This window comes from Staurois parvus, unplaced genomic scaffold, assembly GCF_062004578.1.
Source record: "Staurois parvus isolate SC_StPar_1 unplaced genomic scaffold, SC_StPar_1.0 ptg000291l, whole genome shotgun sequence".
Classification (NCBI taxonomy): domain Eukaryota; kingdom Metazoa; phylum Chordata; class Amphibia; order Anura; family Ranidae; genus Staurois; species Staurois parvus.
The window spans coordinates 499,398-523,289 of NW_028318087.1; the positions used below are offsets into that span (position 1 = coordinate 499,398).

At 43.3% G+C, this 23,892-nt stretch overlaps 1 protein-coding gene across 2 annotated transcripts in view; it reads left to right on the forward strand.

The window, feature by feature from the left end:
• LOC149458195 (uncharacterized) overlaps window positions 1-23,604 on the forward strand; it is a 42,539-nt gene extending 18,935 nt beyond the window's left edge. Inside the window, exons 4-8 of one of the 2 annotated variants that reach the window (XM_089682472.1) lie at window positions 4,085-4,120; window positions 6,453-6,488; window positions 19,909-20,024; window positions 21,563-21,677; window positions 23,329-23,604. In XM_089682472.1, coding sequence (XP_089538598.1) covers window positions 4,085-4,120; window positions 6,453-6,488; window positions 19,909-20,024; window positions 21,563-21,677; window positions 23,329-23,513 — 488 coding nt within the window. In that variant the 3' untranslated portion in view covers window positions 23,514-23,604. The remainder of the gene's footprint in view (window positions 1-4,084; window positions 4,121-6,452; window positions 6,489-19,908; window positions 20,025-21,562; window positions 21,678-23,328) is intronic. The other variant, XM_089682473.1, reaches the window with a different exon arrangement.
• The last annotated feature ends 288 nt before the right edge of the window (window positions 23,605-23,892 follow it).

The window sequence follows — 23,892 nt, forward strand, 5'->3', positions numbered from 1 at the left end:
GTACTATGTACACAAGGAAGGGGGGTATCTGGGGGCCTCCTTAATATTAAAGTTGGATTCCAGATTCTGATAAGGCCTCTGCCTGCAGACACCCACAACTACCAGCCAGGGTTGTAGGTCATTGTCCTCATCAACATGGGGACAAGGTGCTTTGCCAGAGGGGTCCCCTCTGACCAAGCACCCCCATGTTGAGGGCATATGGTTCAGGTAAGTGGAGGGGCACACACACCCTTCACATTACTGGCAGGCCAGGGTGCATACTTGAATCACAAACGCACGCAATATAAATCAACTATTGAACTAAGCCCTAATTGTAAATCATCATCTTTGTCAAATAACAAATCTATGCAGGATGAGGGTATGTTTCCCTATGCACCATCTGGCCAGTTGATGAATCTAAAATATAACCTTTATTCAAATATATAAAAAATGTATGCTCAGCTGTAATTCATGCCTATTGGAGTGGAATGTACTGCATACAACAATATGACTGTGTGAGATGGGGAAACAGCTCTCATTGTTTGAACACTGTTTGTGTGGAAGTAAATGAATGTTTTGACTGACATTCTGCGGTTTAGCCACAAGATGTCACTGTTTTTCTAACACAGCCTCAGACTACATAGATATTTGCATATTCATGAGGAGGTGGGGTTTTGCACACAGAGTTGGAGAGAACAGGAAGGAGAGAGAGAAGCCATGTTTTGGAGCATGGTGAATAAGGGACCGTGTGAGCTGAGAATCTGATGACATCCAGGTGTGAAAGCGTCCCTCAGTAACCAGAGCTGCAGCTGAGTGAAGCTGATGAGATTGCTGCCAGGAAGCTGATGAGATTGCTGCCAGGAAGCTGATGAGATTGCTGCCAGGAAGCTGATGGGATTGCTGCCAGGAAGCTGATGAGATTGCTGCCAGGAATGCTGATGAGATTGCTGCCAGGAATGCTGATGAAAACAGAGGAACTAAGCAACATATACGGCGAGACCGCATGCTTGTTGGAGAGACATGTGTTCTGTTCAGAGTCACCAGCGCATGCAAAGCAGACCCGGGTCGGTAAGATCGTGCATGCACCTCATTTCAGTGTTGGCGCCTTGAGACTGAGTCCAGGCCTATAGTTAGTTAGTTAGTTAGGGTCTCTGTTTGTGTCAGGCCACAAGTGTTGTTACTGATTATTGGAAGGACTCCACAACTTAAAGTGACATTTCACATTGGAGAGCTGATACAATCCTACAAACTCAAGCCAGACTGGCGTTTTGCTCAGAAGGAATACTCAGGTACGTGCTACAGGACCAGTTATGGGAGAGGGAATACTGTAGATTTGTGTAAGATTGTAAGCTGTTGTGCTGCACCGCAGGCTAGCCCATACCATACACCCATACACTGATTCCTGCTCTTTTAGGGTAATAACAGGTAAGGTGTGGCAGCTTAGTTGTGCCCGCCAGTAGTTAAATTACTTCACTTTCTACCTTCATCCATCAGAAGGCGCTGTGCTGTGCAGCACAAGGGTCTCAGCCTTTGGGCTGGGTGTATGTAAATTTATTGTATGTTTCCAGCATTTGTGGTTGTGTTTATTTGCCACATCTAAGTAAAATTCTGTTGTGGCAAAAGCTGGTGTTGGGGTTGCTTTCCTCGTTCGTGACTTCACTGTATCCTGGGGAGCCCACCCCGGTACACGGCTTACAACTGGATGCCATTGCAATTATTTACCTTACATCCAAATGGTTAATAACACCAGACCAAATCAAATACCATATCATTTTAGATGAAGTGACGGCATAAAAAGAGATACCTTCCTTTTGTGTGTGATTAGGGATTCTGTGCTTTATGTTTGATTTTGGTCCATAAATGCTATATAATGGTATGAACTATAATTTTGGTCCTTAACTAGTGGGGCATTAACAGTGTTTGAGAGCACCAGCAGTGTCTATTGTGTTGTGGACTAATGTGCTGCTGTGATGCTGTTTTTTGTCCACAAGATGGTGTCTGTTGAGGTACTGAGCATGTGGAGGTTTGTCCACAAGATGTGCGGGGGGCCATTTTGATGGTCATCTCTATATAGAGAAGTGTAACAAATTATAGGTGTCATTTTGCCACCATGTGCAGCTAAGCATAACTTCCAGCCACTATGTGACCTATTTTAATTCTTTATACTCCTGACGAAGCTCTGTTTTCTGGAGCGAAACATATAGAGTTTTTTCTTTTTGGGTCTTTCTTTGGGAGCACTTTTTGAATGCACATGGTATTCACTCCTCTCCCCCCTTTTTTTGGAGAGATCTGTACTGGGTTTTAACCCTCATGCACACTTTGATTTGATTTTGATAACACTGGTAACGTTAGCTGTGTAAAGTCACGTTACAAAACTTACATTTTTCAGCTTTTTTTAGCATTTCTGCATTAGCATTTAGCGGCGTTTGCCACAATTAGCGCCGTGTTTTTCCGCATTTGTGGTTTTTAGTGTTTTTTTTATCCCCCAAAATTTTTTTAGTTAAAAAAAGTCCAAAAACACTGGTTTGCAGCGTTTTACCGCTTTTTACCGCATTTTGCAGTGTTTTTCAATGTTAGAACATTTTTACAGCTGAAAAACTCCTCTAAAAACCCACTAGTTTTGGGGTTTTTTTTCCAGCCAAAAAACATCCCAGCTAAAAAATGTTGATTACAGCCTGTGTTTGCATGGACACATAGGATAACATTCTGGGGAGTTTATTGACTGGAGAAAAATGTCAAACGTCAAAAACAGCAGCTGTAAAAAGGTCAAGTGTGCATGAGGGCTAATAGTGCATCATTTGCATTCCTCAGGACAGTGAGGGAATTTTGTCTGGATATGGTGATGTATGGGGCTTGTCCATGAGAGGCTGACATTTAAGCCCATGGATGAGTGTACCCCTATTACATATCTGTAGCAAGATAGATTATACTATCGAATTAGTTTTGTCAATGAGGTAACTCCATTTTCTTAATAGAGATTATATATTCAAGCTGATAGCTTTATGATCAAACTACAGTCTCTTTTTATGCCTTCACTTCATCTAAAATGATATGGTATTTGATTTGGTCTGCTGTTATTAACCATTTGGATGTAAGGTAAATAATTTCAATGGTATCAAGTCATATTGTTGTGCGCAGTACATTCCATTCCAATAGGCATTAATTACAGTTGAGCATACATTTTTTATACAGTACTTATTTCCATCATAAACATGCAAATCAGTGCACAATTTGTTAGACATGCATTTCTTTTGAATTTGTTGTTGCTATTCTGTCTCTCAGTGTTACAATACATCCACCATTCAAATTTTAGACTGATCATTTCTTTGTGAGTGGGCAAACATTCAAAATCAGCAGAGGATCAAACTCTTATTTCCTTCACTGTATATTTGAATAAAGGTTATATTTTAGCTTTGTCATTTGGCCAGATGGTGCGTAGGGAAACACACCTTCGTCCAGCATAGACAGGGTGCATAGTTGGATTCAGGGTCTGGCAAGATCTTATAGGGGGACCCCACATTTTTTTTTGTTTGCCCAGAGTCCCCCTTAAAATCTGTTCCAGACCCGAAAAATCCCTTACAAAAGGCAAATACTGCTCCCATTTTAGAGCTTTATGAGAAATCATGACACAGTTTCAGGACTCTAGTGGTCAGTAACCAGTTCTCCTAAGAAGTCAATAGTTCTCATTATATTATTGTACAGAGAAAATTGTTTTACATACAGTTCTTCACATCTCTATGAAGAATAATGAAAACCAGCACTGTTTTACTGACAGTGCCCGATATGTATCACAGCCGGTCATGGTAGAACGATCCTTTGAAAATGAGCAAGAAATATGCATATCTTTTGCTATCAATGTAATGCAAACCATGATCTGATCTGCAGAGATTCTTGTGAAAATCAGAGGTTTTATTGACACCCATATTGCATGCTGTACAGTATGTATTTATAATGCAACTAATTTCTGTTTCATAATAGACAGCAAAAATAATCTATCATGGGGCCTGCATTAAAAATGAGAACCCACTCAAAAAATTAAAAGGAAAGTTGTGTTTGTGTTAATATACATTCATCTTTAAAGTGTTTTTTTTTTTTTTCATTTTAGAAAATGTTACAGAACAGCCCATCAATATAACTGCAGGTAACCCAGTATAATTAAGGAATGTTGAGATTATGGAATGAGAGTTTTCCTAGAGGCAGAAGAACATTCAGTGCCTCTGATGTTCCCTTTATCTTATGGGGGGGGGGGCTCCTGGGGGAAGGAATTTTGATTCCATTGCAATGATGTTTCCTCCACCTCTCTAGAATCATCAAACACACAATGCTTATACACAATTGCTCTGCAGGAGGCTTGGAGTCCCCAATTTTCAAAATGACTTCAAAGTGGCTCAAGTTACACCATTAACATGGTAGTAAGCCCCAAAAGAAAAAAAAATTGGGCTCCTGCAGGTTTATCCCATAATGTGGTAGTTTGCACTGCATATTAGCACATTATGACAGACTTACCTGCAAACTGAGCCCTACAACTCAGCGCTGTCACAGCTTCCCCAGTGCTTCCATCTTCACCAGATCTTCCTTCCTGGTTTGCAGGCTCTGGCCGTTTGAATGGCCAGGGCCCTTATGACATAATTCCCGAACATGCACAGGAGCCCTGCCCGTGAATTGTGCTCTGCATTCAGCGGTATTCTGTGTGCCCTGAATTCAGAGCATCACTGCACGTATACGCGGATGACATATTTTGCTATTGCCAATGTCAATATCTCTTAAACTGTACACATTTAAGAGATGTTCATTGTACCATAGATAAGCCTGATTGGAAACTTAGCTATAGGTACAAGTTAAAATAGGGACTTTACTACCACTTGAATTTCCCTTTTCACATCCAATACTGCTCCCATGTAGGTATTACTATAGCCATACTGCTATTCACAAGTGGACATTAGGGCACTCTTTTAGATCCCACCCAAATCAAGACCCAGCACCACGAACCCTTTGAGGCACCACACTTTGACCATCTGGGGCTCCAGATGACAAGTAAGGATTTTTATTCCCAACTTTTGCTCTTTAAAAATATCTGTGTAAGTTTTATTGTAGAATGGGAATGGGTAGGAAATTGTAGTAGGATCCAAAATCAGAAATATTCACATAGAGGACATCTGAACTTATCTCTTGAATGAACACTGTAGAAGTCCTGGATGACAATAGATAGCAGACTTCTCTTATAACATATAGCAGCAAGCAGTTTAGGAATGAGCAAAGTCCCTTTAGTAGTAATAGTAGATACGGGGCTGAGCTCTTCAGGTACAAACTTGTTATGTTGGTCTATGGCAGTACAGAAGTAACAACAACTAAGCAAAGTCCTTTACAGTAGCATCAATTGGACAAGCTCTACAGAACACTAGCCAGTGTTCCCTTTCTCAGACCCACACTAACTATCAAGAGATATGGTCAGGAAAGACTTGTATGGGAACGAGAGTTGGCCTCCACCTACACCCTCCAGCAGCCCGCAGCCTCTCTCAGATCCCATAGCAGAGCTCAGGCAGTGCCTCACCTGGTTCCCGTCCTCTGTCACCTGCCAAGTGTGACCATTCTTCCGTGGGGTGGTGCCACCCACCTGACAAATGCCGCCCATGGCAAATGCTTTGTTTGCCTTGCTGTAAATATGCCCCTGTGTCCACCCATATAGCCCGTTGTTATGTCTTCAAGTAGTAGAATGATCTTGGAAGTACCAAATCCGAGGAGGATTGGCTACAAATTTGGTCCACAGTTGGTCTTGTTCTATCAATTCAATCTCTATGGAATCTGCTATGAAAGTGCTCACCTAATAGTATATGGTTCTATGACAGAAAACCTGTCACCCCGATTGGGTGATTCCATCAGAGAACTGCTTCCTCGCCACTGGGACACAGGAGCATTGGCCTACCTTCACTCTTCTCATTCCCATTCCCTACCTTAATCAAGCCACCATGGTGTCAAGGCTGATTCTGATTTTCAAGGAATATGATTGGACTTGTGAAATTTGTGAAGCCACCTTGTTCTTTTTCTACAGCCTACAGTAAATAGTTTGACTATGTAGTTGTTAGGCAAACATTCAGTTTGGGTAGCCAGCCATATACTTTCAAAGCACTTCTGAGATGTTGGTTTTCTTTGCCTTTAGACATTGTGTTTGTTGTTAACATCTCAACCTTGTTTTGTTTTTTTCTGATAACCCCTAGTTTCCATATTTGAATGGTCAGTTTATGCATTGGCTCCATTTGTTACTCTGATGTACATTAGTAATGACTATGATCTTTTGATCTAGCACAACTTGCTTATACATTTTAGAAGTATTATTTTACATGTTTATGACTAACTGAAATTTTCAAGCAAGGAAGGTCCTTTAACCACTGAAAAAATGAAAAGGAAAGTTGTGTTTGTGTTAATATACATTCATCTAAAGTGTTTTTTTTTTTCTTTATTTTTTTTTACTTTAGAAAATGTTACAGAACAGCCCATCAATAAAACTGCAGGTAACCCAGTATAATTAAGGAATGTGATGATGGAATGAAAGTTTTCCTAGAGGCAGAAAAGCATTCAGTGCCTCTGTTGTTACCTTTATCTTATGGGGGGCCCTCCTGGGGGAAGCAATTATGATTCCATTGCACTGATATTTCCTCCAGCTCTCTAGAATCACCAAACACACAATGCTTGTACACAAATACTCTGGAGGAGGCTTGGAGTCCCCAATTTCCAAAATTATTTCAAAGTGGCCCAAATTACACCATTAAAGTGGTAGTAAAGCACCAAAATAATTGGGCTCTTGCAGGTTTATCCCATAATGTGCTAGTATGCACTACATACTGCTCCCATGTAAGTATTACTAGAGGCATACTGCTGTTCATAAGTGGACATTAGGACACTCCCTTGGCTCCCACCCAAAACAAGACACTGCACCATGAACCCCCAGACGCACCACACTGTGACCATCTGGGACTCCAGATGGCAAGTAAGGATTTTTCTTTCAAACGTTTGCTGTTTGAAATTATCTGTTATCACACATTACTCTCACCAAACTACAATTATTTAGTCCCAACCTAATTATCTGTCCACTCATATAGCCCATTCTTATCTCTTCTTCTTGGAAGTACCAAATCCGAGGAGGATTGGCAACAGATTTGGTCCTCAGTTGCTTTTTGTTCTATCAATATAATCTATATGAAATCTGCTATGAAGGTACTCACTCAATGGTATATGGTTCCTAACAGACTTGCCCACCTCCACCCTTCTCATTCCCCATTTTGCTTGGCATAGGAGACGTTATGCATGTCTGGCGTGGCAGGATCTATGGGGGTGCTGGGTTGGGCTGTGCCTCCCTAGATTTCAGTTGTGCCCCCCAGGCCGGGTGCCCCCCTCCTCCCATTTACAGTGTTCTGTGCCCACTGAGTTTTCTCCCCTATCCCTTCACTCACGGCCGGCTGCAGTTAGCTAAAGAAAATAGTTCAGACAGGAGAGGCAGAGAGGAGAGAGCGGGGAGGAGATGTGGGGTCTCTGTGATCTCCCTCCTCCTGTCATAACAGCGCCCCTCAATACTGCAGGTTACATAGGATTGCTATTACATCCGACAGTACACAGCTTCATTACCCCCCATCCACATTTCCAAGAGTTGAGCACTCTTTGAAGGAGATGGGGGTGGGTAATGAAGCTATATACCGTCGGATGTAATAGCGATCCTATGTAACCTGCTATATTGAGGAGCACTGTTATGACAGGAGGTGGAGATCACAGAGAGCCTGCACCTCCTCACTACTCCTGTTGCTACTGTAAGATTGAGGGAGGGGGAGCTTGTGGAGGAGGGGTGGTGGGGAGGGGGGACTGTTTGTGCTGGGAAGGGTAATGGGGGGATGTGTTATAAGGCAGGATTGGGCAATATTTGTTCTAGAAGGGGGAATGGGGGGGGATTTGTGGTAGGAGGAGGATTTGGGAGGGGGGGTGGATTTATGCTTGGACGGTGGGAAAAGGGAGGGGACTTTGCTAGGAGGAGGATTTGGGAGGGGGTGGATTTGTGCTAAGAGGGGAGAATTATGATATGTGCTACTAGGGTGATTTGGGTATGCAGGGATTTGTGCTGGTATGTGCTGGGTATGAAGGGTAATTTGTAGGCAGTTGTGCTAGAAGGAGGAATTGTAGGGGGGGGGGGGAGTTATACTAGAAGGAGGGATGGGGGAATTTGTACTAGTAGGGGGGATTTGTACTAGGAGGAGTGATATGTACTAACAGAGGGGACTTGGGGGGGGGGATTTGTTAGAAGGGGAGATTTGGGGGGAATTGTGCTAGGAGGGGGGATCTAGAGGGAATATTTGTACTAGGAGGGGAGATTTGATGAGCGGATTTATGCTAGGAGTAGGGATTTGGAGGGGAAGGTTTGTGCTAGGAGTGGGGGGAATTTGTACTAGGAGGGGTGAATTAGGGAGAGAATTTGTACTAGGAGGGGGGGTTTGGGGAGAGGATTTGTGCTAGGAGGGGAAATTTTGTAAAGGATTTAAGCTGGGAGTGGGGATTTGAACTGTGGGGATTGGGGAGAGAATTTGTGCTAGGAGGGGGGTTTGGGGGGAGAATTGGTACTAGGAGGGGGGATTTGGAAGTTACATAGTTACATAGTTACCGTATTTGCCGGCGTATAAGATGACTTTTTAACCCATGAAAATCTTCTGAAAAGTCGGGGGTCGTCTTATACGCTGGTATACGGCGAGCCGGTGTCAGGGCGGCACTTTTTCGAGGGGCGGCGCAGTGGCGAAAGGGACACTAAGTACAGGGTCGGGCAGGGGGCTGCTGTACCTTACCTGGCTCCGGTCCCGGTCCCAAGACGATCCGGTCCAGGGAGCGCGGCTGCTCCTTCTTTCAGTTCGGTCGCTCGATGGTCGCACAGCCGCTCGGCTCCGCCTCCTCACCGGTGATTGGGCGCCAGCACTGGAAAGGCACACAGGCAACCAATCACCGGCGAGGAGGCGGAGCCGAGCGGCCCTACGAAAATGGAGTGAGGGAGTGGCCAGTAAGTGTGCAGCAGCACCATGCTGTGACACTCTTGGCACTATTCCTCTCCCTCACTGACACTAATGATGGGGCACTGTTCCTCCCCCACTGACACCAACGATGAGGCACTGTTCCTCCCCAACTGACACCAACGATGGGGCACTATTCCTCCCCCACTGACACCAATGACGGGGCACTAATCCTCCTCCCCAATGACACCAATGATGGGGCACTATTCCTCCCCCACTGACACCAATGATAGGGCACTATTCCTCCTCCCCAATGACACCAATGATGGGGCACTATTCCTCCCCCACTGACACCAACGATGAGGCACTGTTCCTCCCCCACTGACACCAACAATGGGGCACTATTCCTCCCCCACTGACACCAACGATGGGGCACTATTCCTCCTCCCCAATGACACCAATGATGGGGCACTATTCCTCCCCCACTCACACCAACGATGAGGCACTATTCCTCCCCCCACTGACACCATCGATGAGGCACAATTCCTCCACACTGACACCAACGAGGAGGCACTGTTCCTCCCCCACTGACACCAACGATGGGGCACTATTCCCCCCCCTTCTGACACCAATGATGGGGCACTATTCTCCCCACTGATACGAATGATGGGGCACTTTTCCCGCCACTGATATATACGATGGGGCACTATTCCTTCCACTGATACCAATGATGGGGTGCTATTCCTCCCACTGACACCATTGATGGGGCACAATTCCTGCCACTCATACCAATGATGGAGCGCTATTCCTCCCACTGACACCAATGATGGGGCTCTATTCCTCCCACTGACACCAATGATGGAGACTATTCCTCCCACTGACACTAATGATGGGCCACTATTCCTCCCACTGACACCAATGATGGGGCATGATTCTTCCCACTGACACCAATGATGGGGCACTATTCCTCCCACTGCGAAAATGGAGTGAGGGAGCGGCCAGTAAGTGTGCAGCAGCACCATGCTGTGACACTCTTGGCACTATTCCTCTCCCCCACTGACACTAATGATGGGGCACTGTTCCTCCCCCACTGACACCAACAATGAGGCACTGTTCCTCCCCCACTGACACCAACGATGGGGCACTATTCCTCCCCCACTGACACCAATGATGGGGCACTATTCCTCCTCCCCAATGACACCAATGATGGGGCACTATTCCTCCCCCACTGACACCAATGATGGGGCACTATTCCTCCTCCCCAATGACACCAATGATGGGGCACTATTCTTCCCCCACTGACAACAAAACAATGAGGCACTGTTCCTCCCCCACTGACACCAACGATGGGGCACTATTCCTCCCCCACTGACACCAACGATGGGGCACTATTCCTCCTCCCCAATGACACCAATGATGGGGCACTATTCCTCCCCCACTGACACCAACGATGAGGCACTGTTCCTCCCCCACTGACACCAACGATGGGGCACTATTCCTCCCCCACTGACACCAACGATGGGGCACTATTCCTCCTCCCCAATGACACCAATGATGGGGCACTATTCCTCCCCCACTCACACCAACAATGAGGCACTATTCCTCCCCCCACTGACACCATCGATGAGGCACAATTCCTCCTCCACACTGACACCAACGAGTAGGCACTGTTCCTCCCCCACTGACACCAACGATGGGGCACTATTCCCCCCCCCACTGACACCAATGATGGGGCACTATTCTCCCCACTGATACCAATGATGGGGCACTTTTCCCGCCACTGATATATACGATGGGGCACTATTCCTTCCACTGATAACAATGATGGGGCGCTATTCCTCCCACTGACATCATTGATGGGGCACAATTCCTGCCACTGATACCAATGATGGGGCGCTATTCCTCCCACTGACACCAATGATGGGGCGCTATTCCTCCCACTGACACCAATGATGGAGCACTATTCCTCCCACTGACACTAATGATGGGCCACTATTCCTCCCACTGACACCAATGATGGGGCACAATTCTTCCCACTGACACCAATGATGGGGCACTATTCCTCCCACTGACTAATGATGGGGCACTATTCCTCCCACTGACACTAATGATGGGACACTATTCCTCACACACTGACACTAATGATGGGGCACCGTCATTGGTGTCAGTGGGAGGAATAGTGTCCCATCATTGGTATCAGTGGGAGGAATAGTGCCCCATCATTGGTGTCAGTGGATGAAATAGTGCCCCATCATTGGTGCCAGTGGGAGGATTAGTGCCTCATCATTGGTATCAGTGGGAAGAATAGCACCCCATCATTGGAATACCATACTGAAATAGCATACCATATTGAAATCAAATCTGATGTTTTTTCATTTTTATTTGGTGTGTGTTGGAAGAGGGGTAGTCTTATACGGCGAGTATAGCTCAAACCCTATATTTTAACAGGAAAAGTAGGGGGTCGTCTTATATGCCGGAAAATATGGTAGCCTGGCTGAAAAAAGACAAAAGTCCATCCAGTTCAACCATAGAAAAAAAAAGTTGTAATCCTATACCCATAGTTGATCCAGAGGAAGGCAAAAAAAAAAACCCAGCAAAGCATGATACAATTTGCACCTGCTGGGAAAAAAATTCCTTCCTGATCCCCCGAGAGGCAATTGGATATTCCCTGGATCAACTTTACCTATAAATCTTAGTATCCAGTTATATTCTGTGTATCTAAGAAACAATCCAGGCCTTTTATGAAGCAATCCACTGAGCTGGCCAGAACCAACTCTTGAGGGAGTCTATTCCACATTTTTACAGCTCTCACTGTGAAGAAACCTTTCCATGTTTGGAGATTAAATTACTTTTCCTCCAGACGTAAAGAGTGCCCCCTTGTCCTCTGTAATGACCTCAGGGTGAATAACTCTACACCGAGTTCACTATATGAACCACTGATGTATTTATACATGTTGATCATATCCCCCTTAATCTCCTCTGCTCAAGAGAGAATAAATTCAGTTCCTCTAATCTTTCCTCATAGCTGAGCTCCTCCATGCCTCGTATCAGTTTAGTTGCCCTTTTCTGTACTTTCTCAAGTTCCCCAATGTTCTTTTCGTGAATTGGTGCCCAAAACTGAACTGCATATTCCAGATGAGGTATTACTAATGATTTGTACCGGGGTAATATGATATCTCTCTCTCTGGAGTCTATACCTCTTTTAATACAAGAGAGGATTTTGCTCGCTTTAGAAACCGCAGCTTGGCATTGCATGCCATTATTAAGCTTGTGATCTACCAGAACCCCAGATCCTTCTCCACCACTGATTCACCCAGTTGTACCCCCCCTAGTATGTATGATGCATGCATATTCTTAGCCCCCAAGCGCATAACCTTACATTTATCAGCATTAAACCTCATTTGCCACATGGTTGCCCAATTAAACAGAGCATTGAGGTCGGCTTGTAAGTTGAAGACATCCTGTAAGGACATTATTCCACTGCACAGCTTGGTGTCATCTGCAAAGACTAAAATGGGATTTTTAATCCTAGACCCTATATTGTTTATAAATACTGTATATTAAAAAGTAAGGGTCCCAACACTGAACCTTGGGGTACACCACTGATGACCCATGAACATTCAGAGTATGAATCATTAACCACTACTCTGAATACGATCTTTTAGCCAGTTTTCTATCCATTTACATACTGATTTTTCCAAGCCTGTAGACTTTACCTTACACATTAGCTGTGTGTGGGGAACTGTGTCAAACACTTTTGCAAAATCCAAGTATACCACGTCCACCGCCAACCCTCTGTCCAAGGTTTTGCTCACACCCTCATAAAATGAAATCAGATTTGTTTGACAACTTCTGTCTTTCATGAATCCATGCTGTCTGTTGCTTAAAATATTTTTTTCCAGCAAGAACTCATCTATGTGGTCTTTTATTAAACTCTCCAATATCTTTCCAACTATAGAAGTTAAACAGGCCTATAATTACTTGGTAAAGATTTTGACCCCTTTTTAAATATAGGCACCACATTGGCCTTACGCCAATCCAGTAGTACTAAGCCAGTCATTAAAGAGGCCCTAAAAAGTAGAGACAATGGCTTTGAAATGACAGAGTTCAATTCTTTAAGGACCCGTGGGTGTATGCCATCTGGTCCAGGTGCTTTATTCACCTTTATACTGTCTAAATATTTTTGGATCATATCAATTGTGAGCCAATGTGGATCATCTGGAGCTGTGTAAATACCATGCCCATTATGGACAAGAGCTCCCCCATGCTCCTTTGTATACACAGAGCTGAAGAAGGTATTTAAAAAAATTGCCTTCTCTTTGTCCCCAGTCACCCACTCTAGATTATTTTGTAAATGGCCTACATGCTTGGACCGGACATTTTTACTATTAATATATTTCAAGAATTTTTTGGGGTTGGTCCTGCTATCTTTTGCAATCTGTCGTTCGTTTTCAATTTTTGCAGCCTTTATTTCCTTTTTGCATATTCTGTTATATTTTCTGTTATATTCTTTGAAATGTTTAAATGATGATAGCATTCCTTCATTTTTATATTTAATAAAAGCTCTTTTCTTATTATCTATAGCTTTTTTAAGCCACATAGGTTTGAATTTTAGCCTTGTTGCCCATAGGAATATATTTTGCAGTGTGTTCACATACAGTCTTTTTGAAGAACTCCCATTTCTGTGTTGTGTTCATCGATGCCAATATTCCCTCCCAGTCTAAGTCTTGGAGAGCAGCTCTCAGCCTTGGAAAATTAGCTGTCTTGAAATTGAGCATTTTTATTTTTCCCGTATGTGCTCGAAAGAGGATGTGTGCTAGGAAGATTTGTTAGAATTTGGAGATTTGAGCTGGAAGGGGGGTGTGGACTGTGAGGATGGGGAATTTTTGCACTTTTGTTTGGGTAGAATTTGGGCTTGCAGAAGGAATTTATGCTTAGGGGGTGTGCGTGTTGATTAGTGCTGTTTTTTTGGGGGGGCTGGGGAGCGCAGTTTGTCACCTTCACCTTGAATGCTAGACAAACTTGTCTTGGCATTGTCTGCACTGCACACAAGGCACTCAACAGATCTCTTCCCTACACATAACACATAGCTGAGATCAGATTCCCCACAACATCGATCTGCTAGCTGCAGTTGTAGCTCTGACCTGTGAGATTTCCCTTATTGGATTGGCAGCTGCAGTAGGAGGAGATCTCTTAAGTGTGCTGCCGACGCTGTCCTCAACTCTGCTGACCGCTGTCTTCTGACATGCTGACTCCTGTACCCTGCCCTGCTAACCCCTGTCCTCTGCACTGTTAACCCCTATCTTCTGTCTTGTTGAATCCTGCCCTCTGCCATGCTAACCCTTGTACACTGCCAAACAAACGGACGACCCCATGTACACTGCTCTATTGACTCTTATACAGTGCCCTGGTAACCTTGCTTCCTCTGCCCCCTGACATTTTTTTACTGCACCCCCAAATCAGACAGGCTACATCTGGCCTTGATGTCTGGTGGACTTGCCCTATGTTAGGCATATTCTAGACCAAAGTTTTCATTTTACAATCTATACCACTGTTCCATCCAGAAAAGACCCTTGACTTGCACCTCTTCATTTAAAACCTCCTTCCCTTAGCAAATCTGAATTTACTGTAAGCTAACCACCTCTGTGTTCTTAGCAGCCAAACAAACCTTTGCTAGAGACTGGTCGAAACAATTTGTATATTTCACAGAAGAACGACAATGCATACATTCATTCTTCCTTAATGAAAAACTCAGCATTACATTTATTGATACTCATAAAAAATTCCTTAAGGTGTGGAACACATCGCTTCAAGATGCTCATACTGTGCGCCAGCTAAAGTCTAACGTCAAAATTCTCTGAATTGGAGGGGAATGCCATAAAAACTTTGAAACTTCTTCTGTTCTCCCCCCTTTTTTCTCCCCCTTTTCTCACTTTTATCCTTTGTCGCCTCCTTTTTCATTTTACTCAGCTGCATCTCTGCGCAGTATGTACAGGTGAAACTTGAAAAATTAGAATATCATGCAAAAGTTCATTTATTTCAGTACTGCAACTTAAAAGTTGAAACTAATATATGAGATAGACTCATTACATGCAAACCAAGATAGTTTAAGCCGTGATTTGTCATAATTGTGATGATTATGGCTTACAGCTTATGAAAACCCCAAATCCACAATCTCAGAAAATTAGAATATTACACGCAATCAATAAAACAAGGATTGTACATAGAACAATATCGGACCTCTGAAAAGTATAAGCATGCATATGTACTCAGTACTTGGTTTGGGCCCCTTTTGCAGCAATTACTGCCTCAATGCGGCGTGGCATCAAAGCTATCAGCTTGTGGCACTGTTGAGGTGTTATGGAAGACCAGGATGCTTCAATAGCGGCCTTCAGCTCTTCTGCGTTGTTCGGTCTCATGTCTCTCATCTTTCTCTTGGCAATGCCCCATAGATTCTCTATGGGGTTCAGGTCAGGCGAGTTTGCTGGCCAATCAAGCACAGTAATCCCATGGTCATTGAACCAGGTTTTGTTGCTTTTGGCAGTGTGGGCAGGTGCCAAATCCTGCTGGAAAATGAAGTCAGCATCCCCATAAAGCTTGTCTGTGGAAGGAAGCATGAAGTGCTCCAAAATCTCCTGGTAGACGGCTGCGTTGACCCTGGACCTAATGAAGCACAGTGGACCAACACCAGCAGATGACATGGTTCCCAAAATCAACACAGACTGTGGAAACATCACACTGGACTTCAATCATCTTGCAGTGTGTGCCTCTCCATTCTTCTTCCATATTCCGGGTCCTTGGCAAACATTGCTTTCATCAGAAAGAGGACTTTGAACCACTGAGCAACAGACCATGTCAGAGCCTGGGATCGAACCTGGTCCTTCTGCAGTGAGAGGCAATGTCTCTTCTCACTGAGCTATCTGGAATGCTAGACAGCCCCCTTGACAATTCTTGGATAATCCTGCCTTGTGCCTTGATTACTCTTGAACCTTGAACTCCTTGCTCCTCCCATGAACTTCCTTATAAAAGCCATGTTCATGCACTTCCTCCTTGCCAGATTATTGTGCCTTCCCAGCCAATATCCTGCTACTGTTCCTGCTGCTGTCTACACCTCCGCTACTGACCTTTGGCTTGTTCCTGACCACGATTTCGTCTCATCCTAACGTACTACGATTGATCTGCTACCATTTGTGACCGACCCTTGGCTTGTGACTGACTCTGCTTTCGTCTGATCCCTAACCTGTTGATCCGCTATTGGTTCCCAGTCTGCTCATTCCCTGGTGGGGTGATCCTGAGATCTGCGACCTGGTATTAACACGCAGCCCAATCCATCTCCACCATTAGGAGCTCTGGTGAATACCGGTTAATACTTAGACCCCGCACCTCAGGTGAGCCTGCGTCATTCCCAGGGGGATCCGCTGGTGTACCTATACTGCTGGTTTCAGGTAAGCCTTTTACTGCTATAGCAACTGGTCTCTGAACCTGACCTTATATCGTGACAGACCAGGTCTGTTTTTCTTTAGCCCAGGTAAGACGCTTCTGACGTTGTTTCTTGACAAGAGGAATACGACATTTGAAGCCCATGTCCAGGATCCGTCTGTGTGTAGTGGCTCTTGATGCACTGACTCCAGCCTCAGTCCACTCCTTGTGAAAGTCCCCAACACTTTTGAATGGCCTTTTCCTGTCAATCCTCTCCAGGCTGCGGTCATCCCTGCTGCTTGTGCACCTTTTTCTTCCACGCTTTTCCCTTCCACATAACTTTCTATTAATGTGCTTTGATACAGCACTTTGGGAACATCCAACTTCTTTTTCAATTACCTTTTGAGGCTTTCCCTCCTTATGGAGTGTCAGGTACCTACCGACGGTAGCTCTAGAGCTCCACAGACCGGATTTCCCCAGGGCGCGGAGTCTAAGCCCCAGTCTGCTTGTTCACCAGAGCCCCTGAAGGTGGGGATGGACTTGGAGCAGACTGAGACCCGGGCGAGGCCCCTGGGTACACCCAGCTGTGGTAGAGGGAACTGCCAGTGGCAAGTAGCAGGATGAGAGCCTGATATGAAGAGGCAGAGCAGGCCCGGACCACAATGGATGGATCCGTGCAGGATGGATGGACGGAACACACTGGAACAACAGCGGAGTCAGACAGGCCGGGTCAGTAACAGTGGAGGCAGAGCAGTACAGAGCAGCAGGCAGAGAATCGTCGGCTCACAAGCCAGGTTCAGCAGCAGGAGATCAGATAATCGGGGACAGGCAGAAGTATGGTCAAACGAGCCAGGAGTCAGGGCAGGAGATGGTCAGCAGTAATCAGGATCAGGCAGGGTTCGGCAACAACAAGATACTCTCACAGGAACAGGATAAACAGGAACAAGACCATACGGCAATATGAGCATTGCAAGAGCTGGTTTAAATAGCCCACCCGGCCCCGACAGGCGTGCCTGGGTCCTCGTGCCTGCCCGTCGCCATCATTAGTGACAGGCAGCCGGGTCCTAGTGCCCGGCTGCCTGTATGTCTTGTCGGGATCCTACGCATGTGCAAATTCGTGCGCCGTGGCAATCATCTCGTTCCCTGACATGGAGGGTGTCAATGATGGTTTTCTGCACAACTGTCAGGTCAGCAGTCTTTCCCATGATTGTGATTCTTACTGAATCAGACTGAGAGAGCATTTAAAGGCTCAGGAACCCTTTGCAGGTGTTATGGCTTAATTAGCTGATTAGAGTGTGACACTTTGAGCCTAGAATATTGCACCTTTTCACAAAATTCTAATTTTCTGAGATTGTGGATTTGGGGTTTTCATGAGCTGTAAGCCATAATCAACACAATTATGACAAATCACGGCTTGAACTATCTTGCTTTGCATGTAATGAGTCTATCTCATATATTAGTTTCACCTTTTAAGTTGCATTACTGAAATTAATTAACTTTTGCACGATATTCTAATTTTTTGAGTTTCACCTGTATATATAATGTGAAATATTCACTTAAAGATTATTCTTGTCTTGTCTGGAACTCAGGTTTCTTGTACTTCTGACTTTATTATACAGGCAGTATGGCCTCACCAAGTTCTGACCCTGTGAAGCAAGTAACATGTTTTTGATTTGATTTCTCTCTGCTGTTTGAAATTAACAGTTGAAATATAGATCTGTCACCCTTTTTAATTTTTCGAAAATCTAATAAAAATGTATTGAAAGTGAAAACCTCCCATCGATAGTCACAGGAAAGAAGATGGCTTGTCCAGTCTTTGCCACTTTTTAAAGCAATGTTAGTATGAGGTTACTCCCTTTTCCTTTGGAGAACCATTATTGCTCCAATGCCATCCAGTTTCCTCTGTTGCTTGTGATGCTTCTGGGTTCCTCCTGCAGCATTTTGGGCACATTCAGTTTCCAGCCACTGATGTGATTGGTGCATGTACATTTAAATAAATGGCACCCACATGCCCAGCACCTGGACTTTCCCCAGTGAGCTGTTCCTTCCTTGGACTGGTTTCCGTGTGCCAACCTCTGCTGCTTATTTGCTTTTGCCCATCTGCTGCCTGTCCCAACCCTCGGCCTGTACTCAGGCTCTCTGACACCTCAGCCCTGTTTCTGCATGTTTTGGCATGGTCTGTAGTCCAGTTGTTTGGTCTGGTATGCTCCAGAATAGTGTGCGGACTTCAGAGACTTTTGCAGTTCTGCTGACTGGTCCACTATATCCAGTTTTGTGCTCAAGTTTGTTCTGGTGTGGTCCACAGTTGTTAGTTTCTCTCCGTCATACCTCTCCTGTCCCCTCCTCTTCCACTGGTATGCTCCTGTGCCCTATCTTTCCTACCTGGATGGGTAAATCCTTACATTATAGCAGGATAACCATAGGGATCTGAATTTGCACACAGCTAAATGCAAACCTCTTTTAGAGGTGCGTATAGTTTAATCAGGTTCTGGGAAAGGAAGGGGACAAGTGGAAAACCGTTTTCACCCCCATTCCTAATGAGCATCAAGAATACCCTTATGATGCCCCAAAGGTCATACAATGGCTTGGCAGTCTTTCAGAATTTTGATCACAATATCTTACATTACCTCTTTTATACTTGTGTAAGAAACATCTTACAACAGCTTAGCGTAACAGGACTCTCTCTCCAAAATTGGAGAAATGTATCTTCTAGTAAACTCAGCTACCCTTTCTTGGTTTTATTGTCCTGAATAAAGGTTTTCTTTTAGATCCAGTCAAACTAAGTGCTATCTCTGGCTGGTCCCAACCCTCAGAATGCTTATTGGGGTTCACCAACTACTATCATGAGTTTATTCATAACTATTCTACATTGTTGGCTCCTATTATGTCCCTTAGTCGAAAAGACACTAGTGTAAAAGTCTGGTCATGCAAAGCTGTTTAGACTCAAGGCTGTCTTTCTCTCAGTCTCCATTCACCAGCATTCAGATATCACTGAACCATTTTTCTTGGAAGTGGATCCTTTGTCCATGGGGGGAGGGGCTGTTCTGTTTCAAACTCGCGAGGAAAAGTCTCATTCCTGTGCATTTTCAGAAACAGAAAGAAATCACACCTTTGGGGACTGAGAGCTTCTAGCAATTAAACTTGCCCTGCAAGAATGGAGGCATCTGTTAGAGGGTTTCCCATAATACACCATTGTATTTATAGATCATAAAAATCTTCAATAGCTTTAATCAGTCTGATGACTAAACCCCCACAAAGATTGATGGATGCTCTTCTTTGTCAGATTTAATTTTGATACTAGCTTTCAACCAGGTTCCAAAACACACATGCTGATGCTCTCTATGGGTCATTTGGAGAGCTATCTCAACCAAGAAACTATTATTCCTATTGACCACTACTCATCTATAGCACTCTCACATTCCCCCAGGAAAGATGTTTGTGCCACCCAATCTTCAAACCCTAAACTCCACAGATGGACATTTTTTCCTGAATTTCTGGACATGACCTACAATTCTTCTTTTGCTGTTTATAGCTTTTGAACAGATTGTGAATTTAACCAAATGCTCAGTGCCTCGGGTACCAAGAAATGGAGGATTGGTGTGTGTTTATTTTGACAACATCTACTACTGCAAACCAATGTGTAATCAGGTATTTTACTTTATTCATATTGTTTTTTAGTGCTGTCAAAAAACTGTAATTTTGAATATTTTTTTGTCCAAGTCATTACTTGCTGTCTTTTAAATAACACATTCACATTTTTCATTGTAATTCTTTTAAAATGTTCAGGATTTTATTTAATGTACAGATATGCAATATACAGTACAATTATCAGATCTGATGTTACTGTATTGCAGGTTCATATATAATTACTAACTATGAATGGAAACAAACATTTCTAAATATCAGCACTCATTGATACGATTTATATTAAGAATTTATATTCAGCTGATCAGTTTTGCATATATGGTGCAGATACTCTAAAACACAATAGTTGTATATGAATTACAACTATTTGTTAGGCTTTTTTACCTTGAGCTCAGTGAATATTAGCTAATGCATTTTTAAAACATTTTCTAATATTCAGTGTATAAACCCCAAAACAGAAATTTCTTTTGCTTGTAATGTACAGAAATAAAATCTAGACAACACCTAAAGTGTCACTAAACCCACAACAGTAAAATCAGTCTGTATATGCAGTAAAGCATGCTTGTTATACACACTGTGGAACCTAAGGGGTTAATCCTCTTCATTGTGTAAAAAGGATGTTTGACCCTGACCTCTCTGACCCTCCCCTTCTTTCACTGTCCTCAATCCATCTGTTGATAGAACAGAGCCTTGGGGGCAAGCTGCACATGCTCAGTTTGGTGCGTATTGGTAGAGGTTTTTTTTTTTTCTTGGAAGGGTGCATATGATCAGCACACGGTAAATCAGAACTGTCCAGGCAGAGGGTCAGGGGTCCTGCAGTCTTATAGGAGGAGAATGAAAACTATAAACTTTAACCAGTGATTTGCTGGACATAGATAGAAGTCACAAGACTCTAGTTAGCAGCTCAAATTGCTGATGAGAAAAGGTACTTAGCAGTTTATATTTACTAAAATAATTGCATTTCCATGTTCTGTGTACTGTAAGAGACCAGATATAGTGAATGCAGGGTCATGTATTTAGTAACACTTTATGCTGGCCATAGATGGATCAGAATTCGGTCAGTTTAGCAGGGATTGGCTACATTTTGATCCACCTATGGCCGTTCCTACTAGAAAGAAGTCAATCTAAAGATCGACTTCTCTCGAAGGGGAATATTGGACAGTTTTCATTTGATCAACGCATGCAGCCAATTGACTGCAGCACTGATCAATGTATTCTGACAGTGGTGACAGTTGCTGTCAGAATACAATAGTGCAGCTGGGAACATTACTTCATCCACCTCGGATGTGTGGGGTTTCTTTTTGATCATTTGGATGTGTGATCAAAGAAAAAAAACCAATCCATCTATGGCCAGCTTAAGAGCTTTTCCAGCCTATTTAATTTACAGAATCAATGTGGTAAACCATTGCAGCCAGTCAAAAATAATCATTCATTAGTCATATAAAAATGACTTGTGAAAGGAACTGTAGATGCTGTGAAAAATTACACATCATTGCCTATTACACTGTACTAATGTAAGAGGTTTTTTTAATTCATTCAAGGGCTATGATTTCGCTTTTTTGAGAAGGAGCAGGCTGTATGAGGAATGTGGGAAAAAAACTGCCTTCACTTGGACCACTCAGTATATCGGAGGTTCTCAGCTAGCGGAATGCATTAGTAAGTTGGTGGAATATATTGTTGTTGCAAATGTGGAATATGAAAAGAACAAAAAACTTGCAATTCAAAAAGCTATGACATTACAAAGTGAATGTCCACTAAATGTACTAAATTAGGTGATGTTTCAATGCCCAATCATGTGCAAGGAATATATATATAAAAAAAAGCCTGAATTAAATTTGCTAAATTAAAAGCCTCTACTCAACCCCACTGTGTGTGTTCAACATGAAAGTGGTTGTATAATGATTTAGCAACCTCTTAAAGTAGAACTTAACCCATTATAACAATTTATGCTCATCTTGTTCTTCCCCCACCCTCTTATAGGGTAAAGTTTATCTTATAGGAAAAAGTTTATCTTTTTTTGCATGGCACACTACTTTTTTTGTGCTACAAGGCAGCACTTCCTTCTTTCTGGCCTAGGTCAAAATGATATAGTCCCCACCTCACTGCTTCCTGGGATTGCCTCATTACACACTCTAGGAGGCAGTGTATTAACAAGGGTTAATGTGCACCAGAAGACTTGTCACATGCATGCACAAGAGAAGTGAAGCCTTGAATGTCTATCCCGAGTCAATAGAAGAGATAATGTAGCTCAGATTGCCAAAAGCAGCAATGCTGGTTCCCATAGAAAGGTGTCGGAACACACAGTGCATCACAGTTTTCTGTGTTTGGCGCTGCATAGCTACAGACGAGACAGGGTGCCCATGCTGACCCGTATCCACAGCCAAAAGTGCCTACAATAGGCATGTGAGAATCACAACTGGACAAGGAGCAATGGCAGGAGGTATATTGGAAAGTGTTGACTTGGCCTCCAAATTCTCCAGATCACAATACAATCGAGCATCTGTGGGATGTGCTGCAAAAACAAGCTCAATCCATGGAGGACCCACCTCGCAACTTATAGGACCTAAAGGATCTGCTACTGATGGCTTGGTGCCAGATACCACAGCATACCTTCAGAGGTCTAGTGGATTTCATGCCTAGATGGATCATGGCAGTTTAGTCGGCAAAAGGGGGACCTACTCAATATTAGGTGGGTGGTCATAATGTCATGGCTGATTGGTGTTCATATCTTTAACATGTAGTAAAAGAGTTCTAAAAAAAATCCCCATTAACCCCAGTAACTACAGGAGCTTCAGACTAATTCAACATCAAAGACCACAACAAAGTATTCCTAAAACACCTTGTGTTTGTTTAAATTAGAAGGCTGCCAAGTGCCTGCTGCCACAGGAAGCAAGGGGGGATGCGCTGCCATTTCAGTGCCTCTGTAGTGAAATTTGAAAAAGAATTGCTCCACAGTGCCTGCAGCAGACCACTTACTATTTCTTAAGAATATATAAATATTTAAATAAACATAGCTTAGTCACTTTAAGGCATTTCTGTAGATAACTCAGAAGCAGGGGGTATCTTATCTCTGTGCCCAGAATGGAATAAAAATTCGGAAGGACAACTGGCAGTGTTTTATAAAATTGTGAATCAACACATAATATGCTCTTATTGTCATGCTTTCTTTTTTGACTGATTAGTCTCCTATTGAAAAGGAAGGGATTCCCCCCTTCTCTGGCCTTCTCTGGCCAGCGTTCATAGAGGAAATGTATTTTTCATTAGAGACAATAGAGCACAGTGGTATAACACATTTATTTTGTTCCAGTTTCAGACGTCCTGGTGAGTGGGCAACCGTCTACCTATTTCAGCAAGGAAAAGTGTCTAGAAGTTGTTTCTGACAAGAAAAGAAAACAGAAATATATAGAGGAGTTCATAGGCGAACTGAAAAAAAGAGACATACACAAAAATCACAAGAATGAGCTGGATTTTGTTGCTTGTGGAAAATGCTAAACAGAAAAAAATATGATTTTGTAATTTTTCATTTGCTGACTTTTTGCAGCCCTCCGTTTAAATTCACAATAAAATATTTGCATGCTAACAATGCTGTGCTTACTGACGTTTGTAGTTGTAAATCATAAATGTCAGTCGCATTACATACACTACTTATATTTTACAGCAATCAAATATATATTTATATATATATATATATATATATAGTATAAGTTAAAACCTAACACCAACCATTTTTATAGCAAGGGGAAAGAGTATTACATGACTATCAAGTGAACCCATCCTGCAGCACAGAGGGGTTTTCACCACAGAACGCATTAAGGCTTTAGAACCACTTTAAATTAATATATATGAAATAGGGGGTGTTAGTAAATTTGTT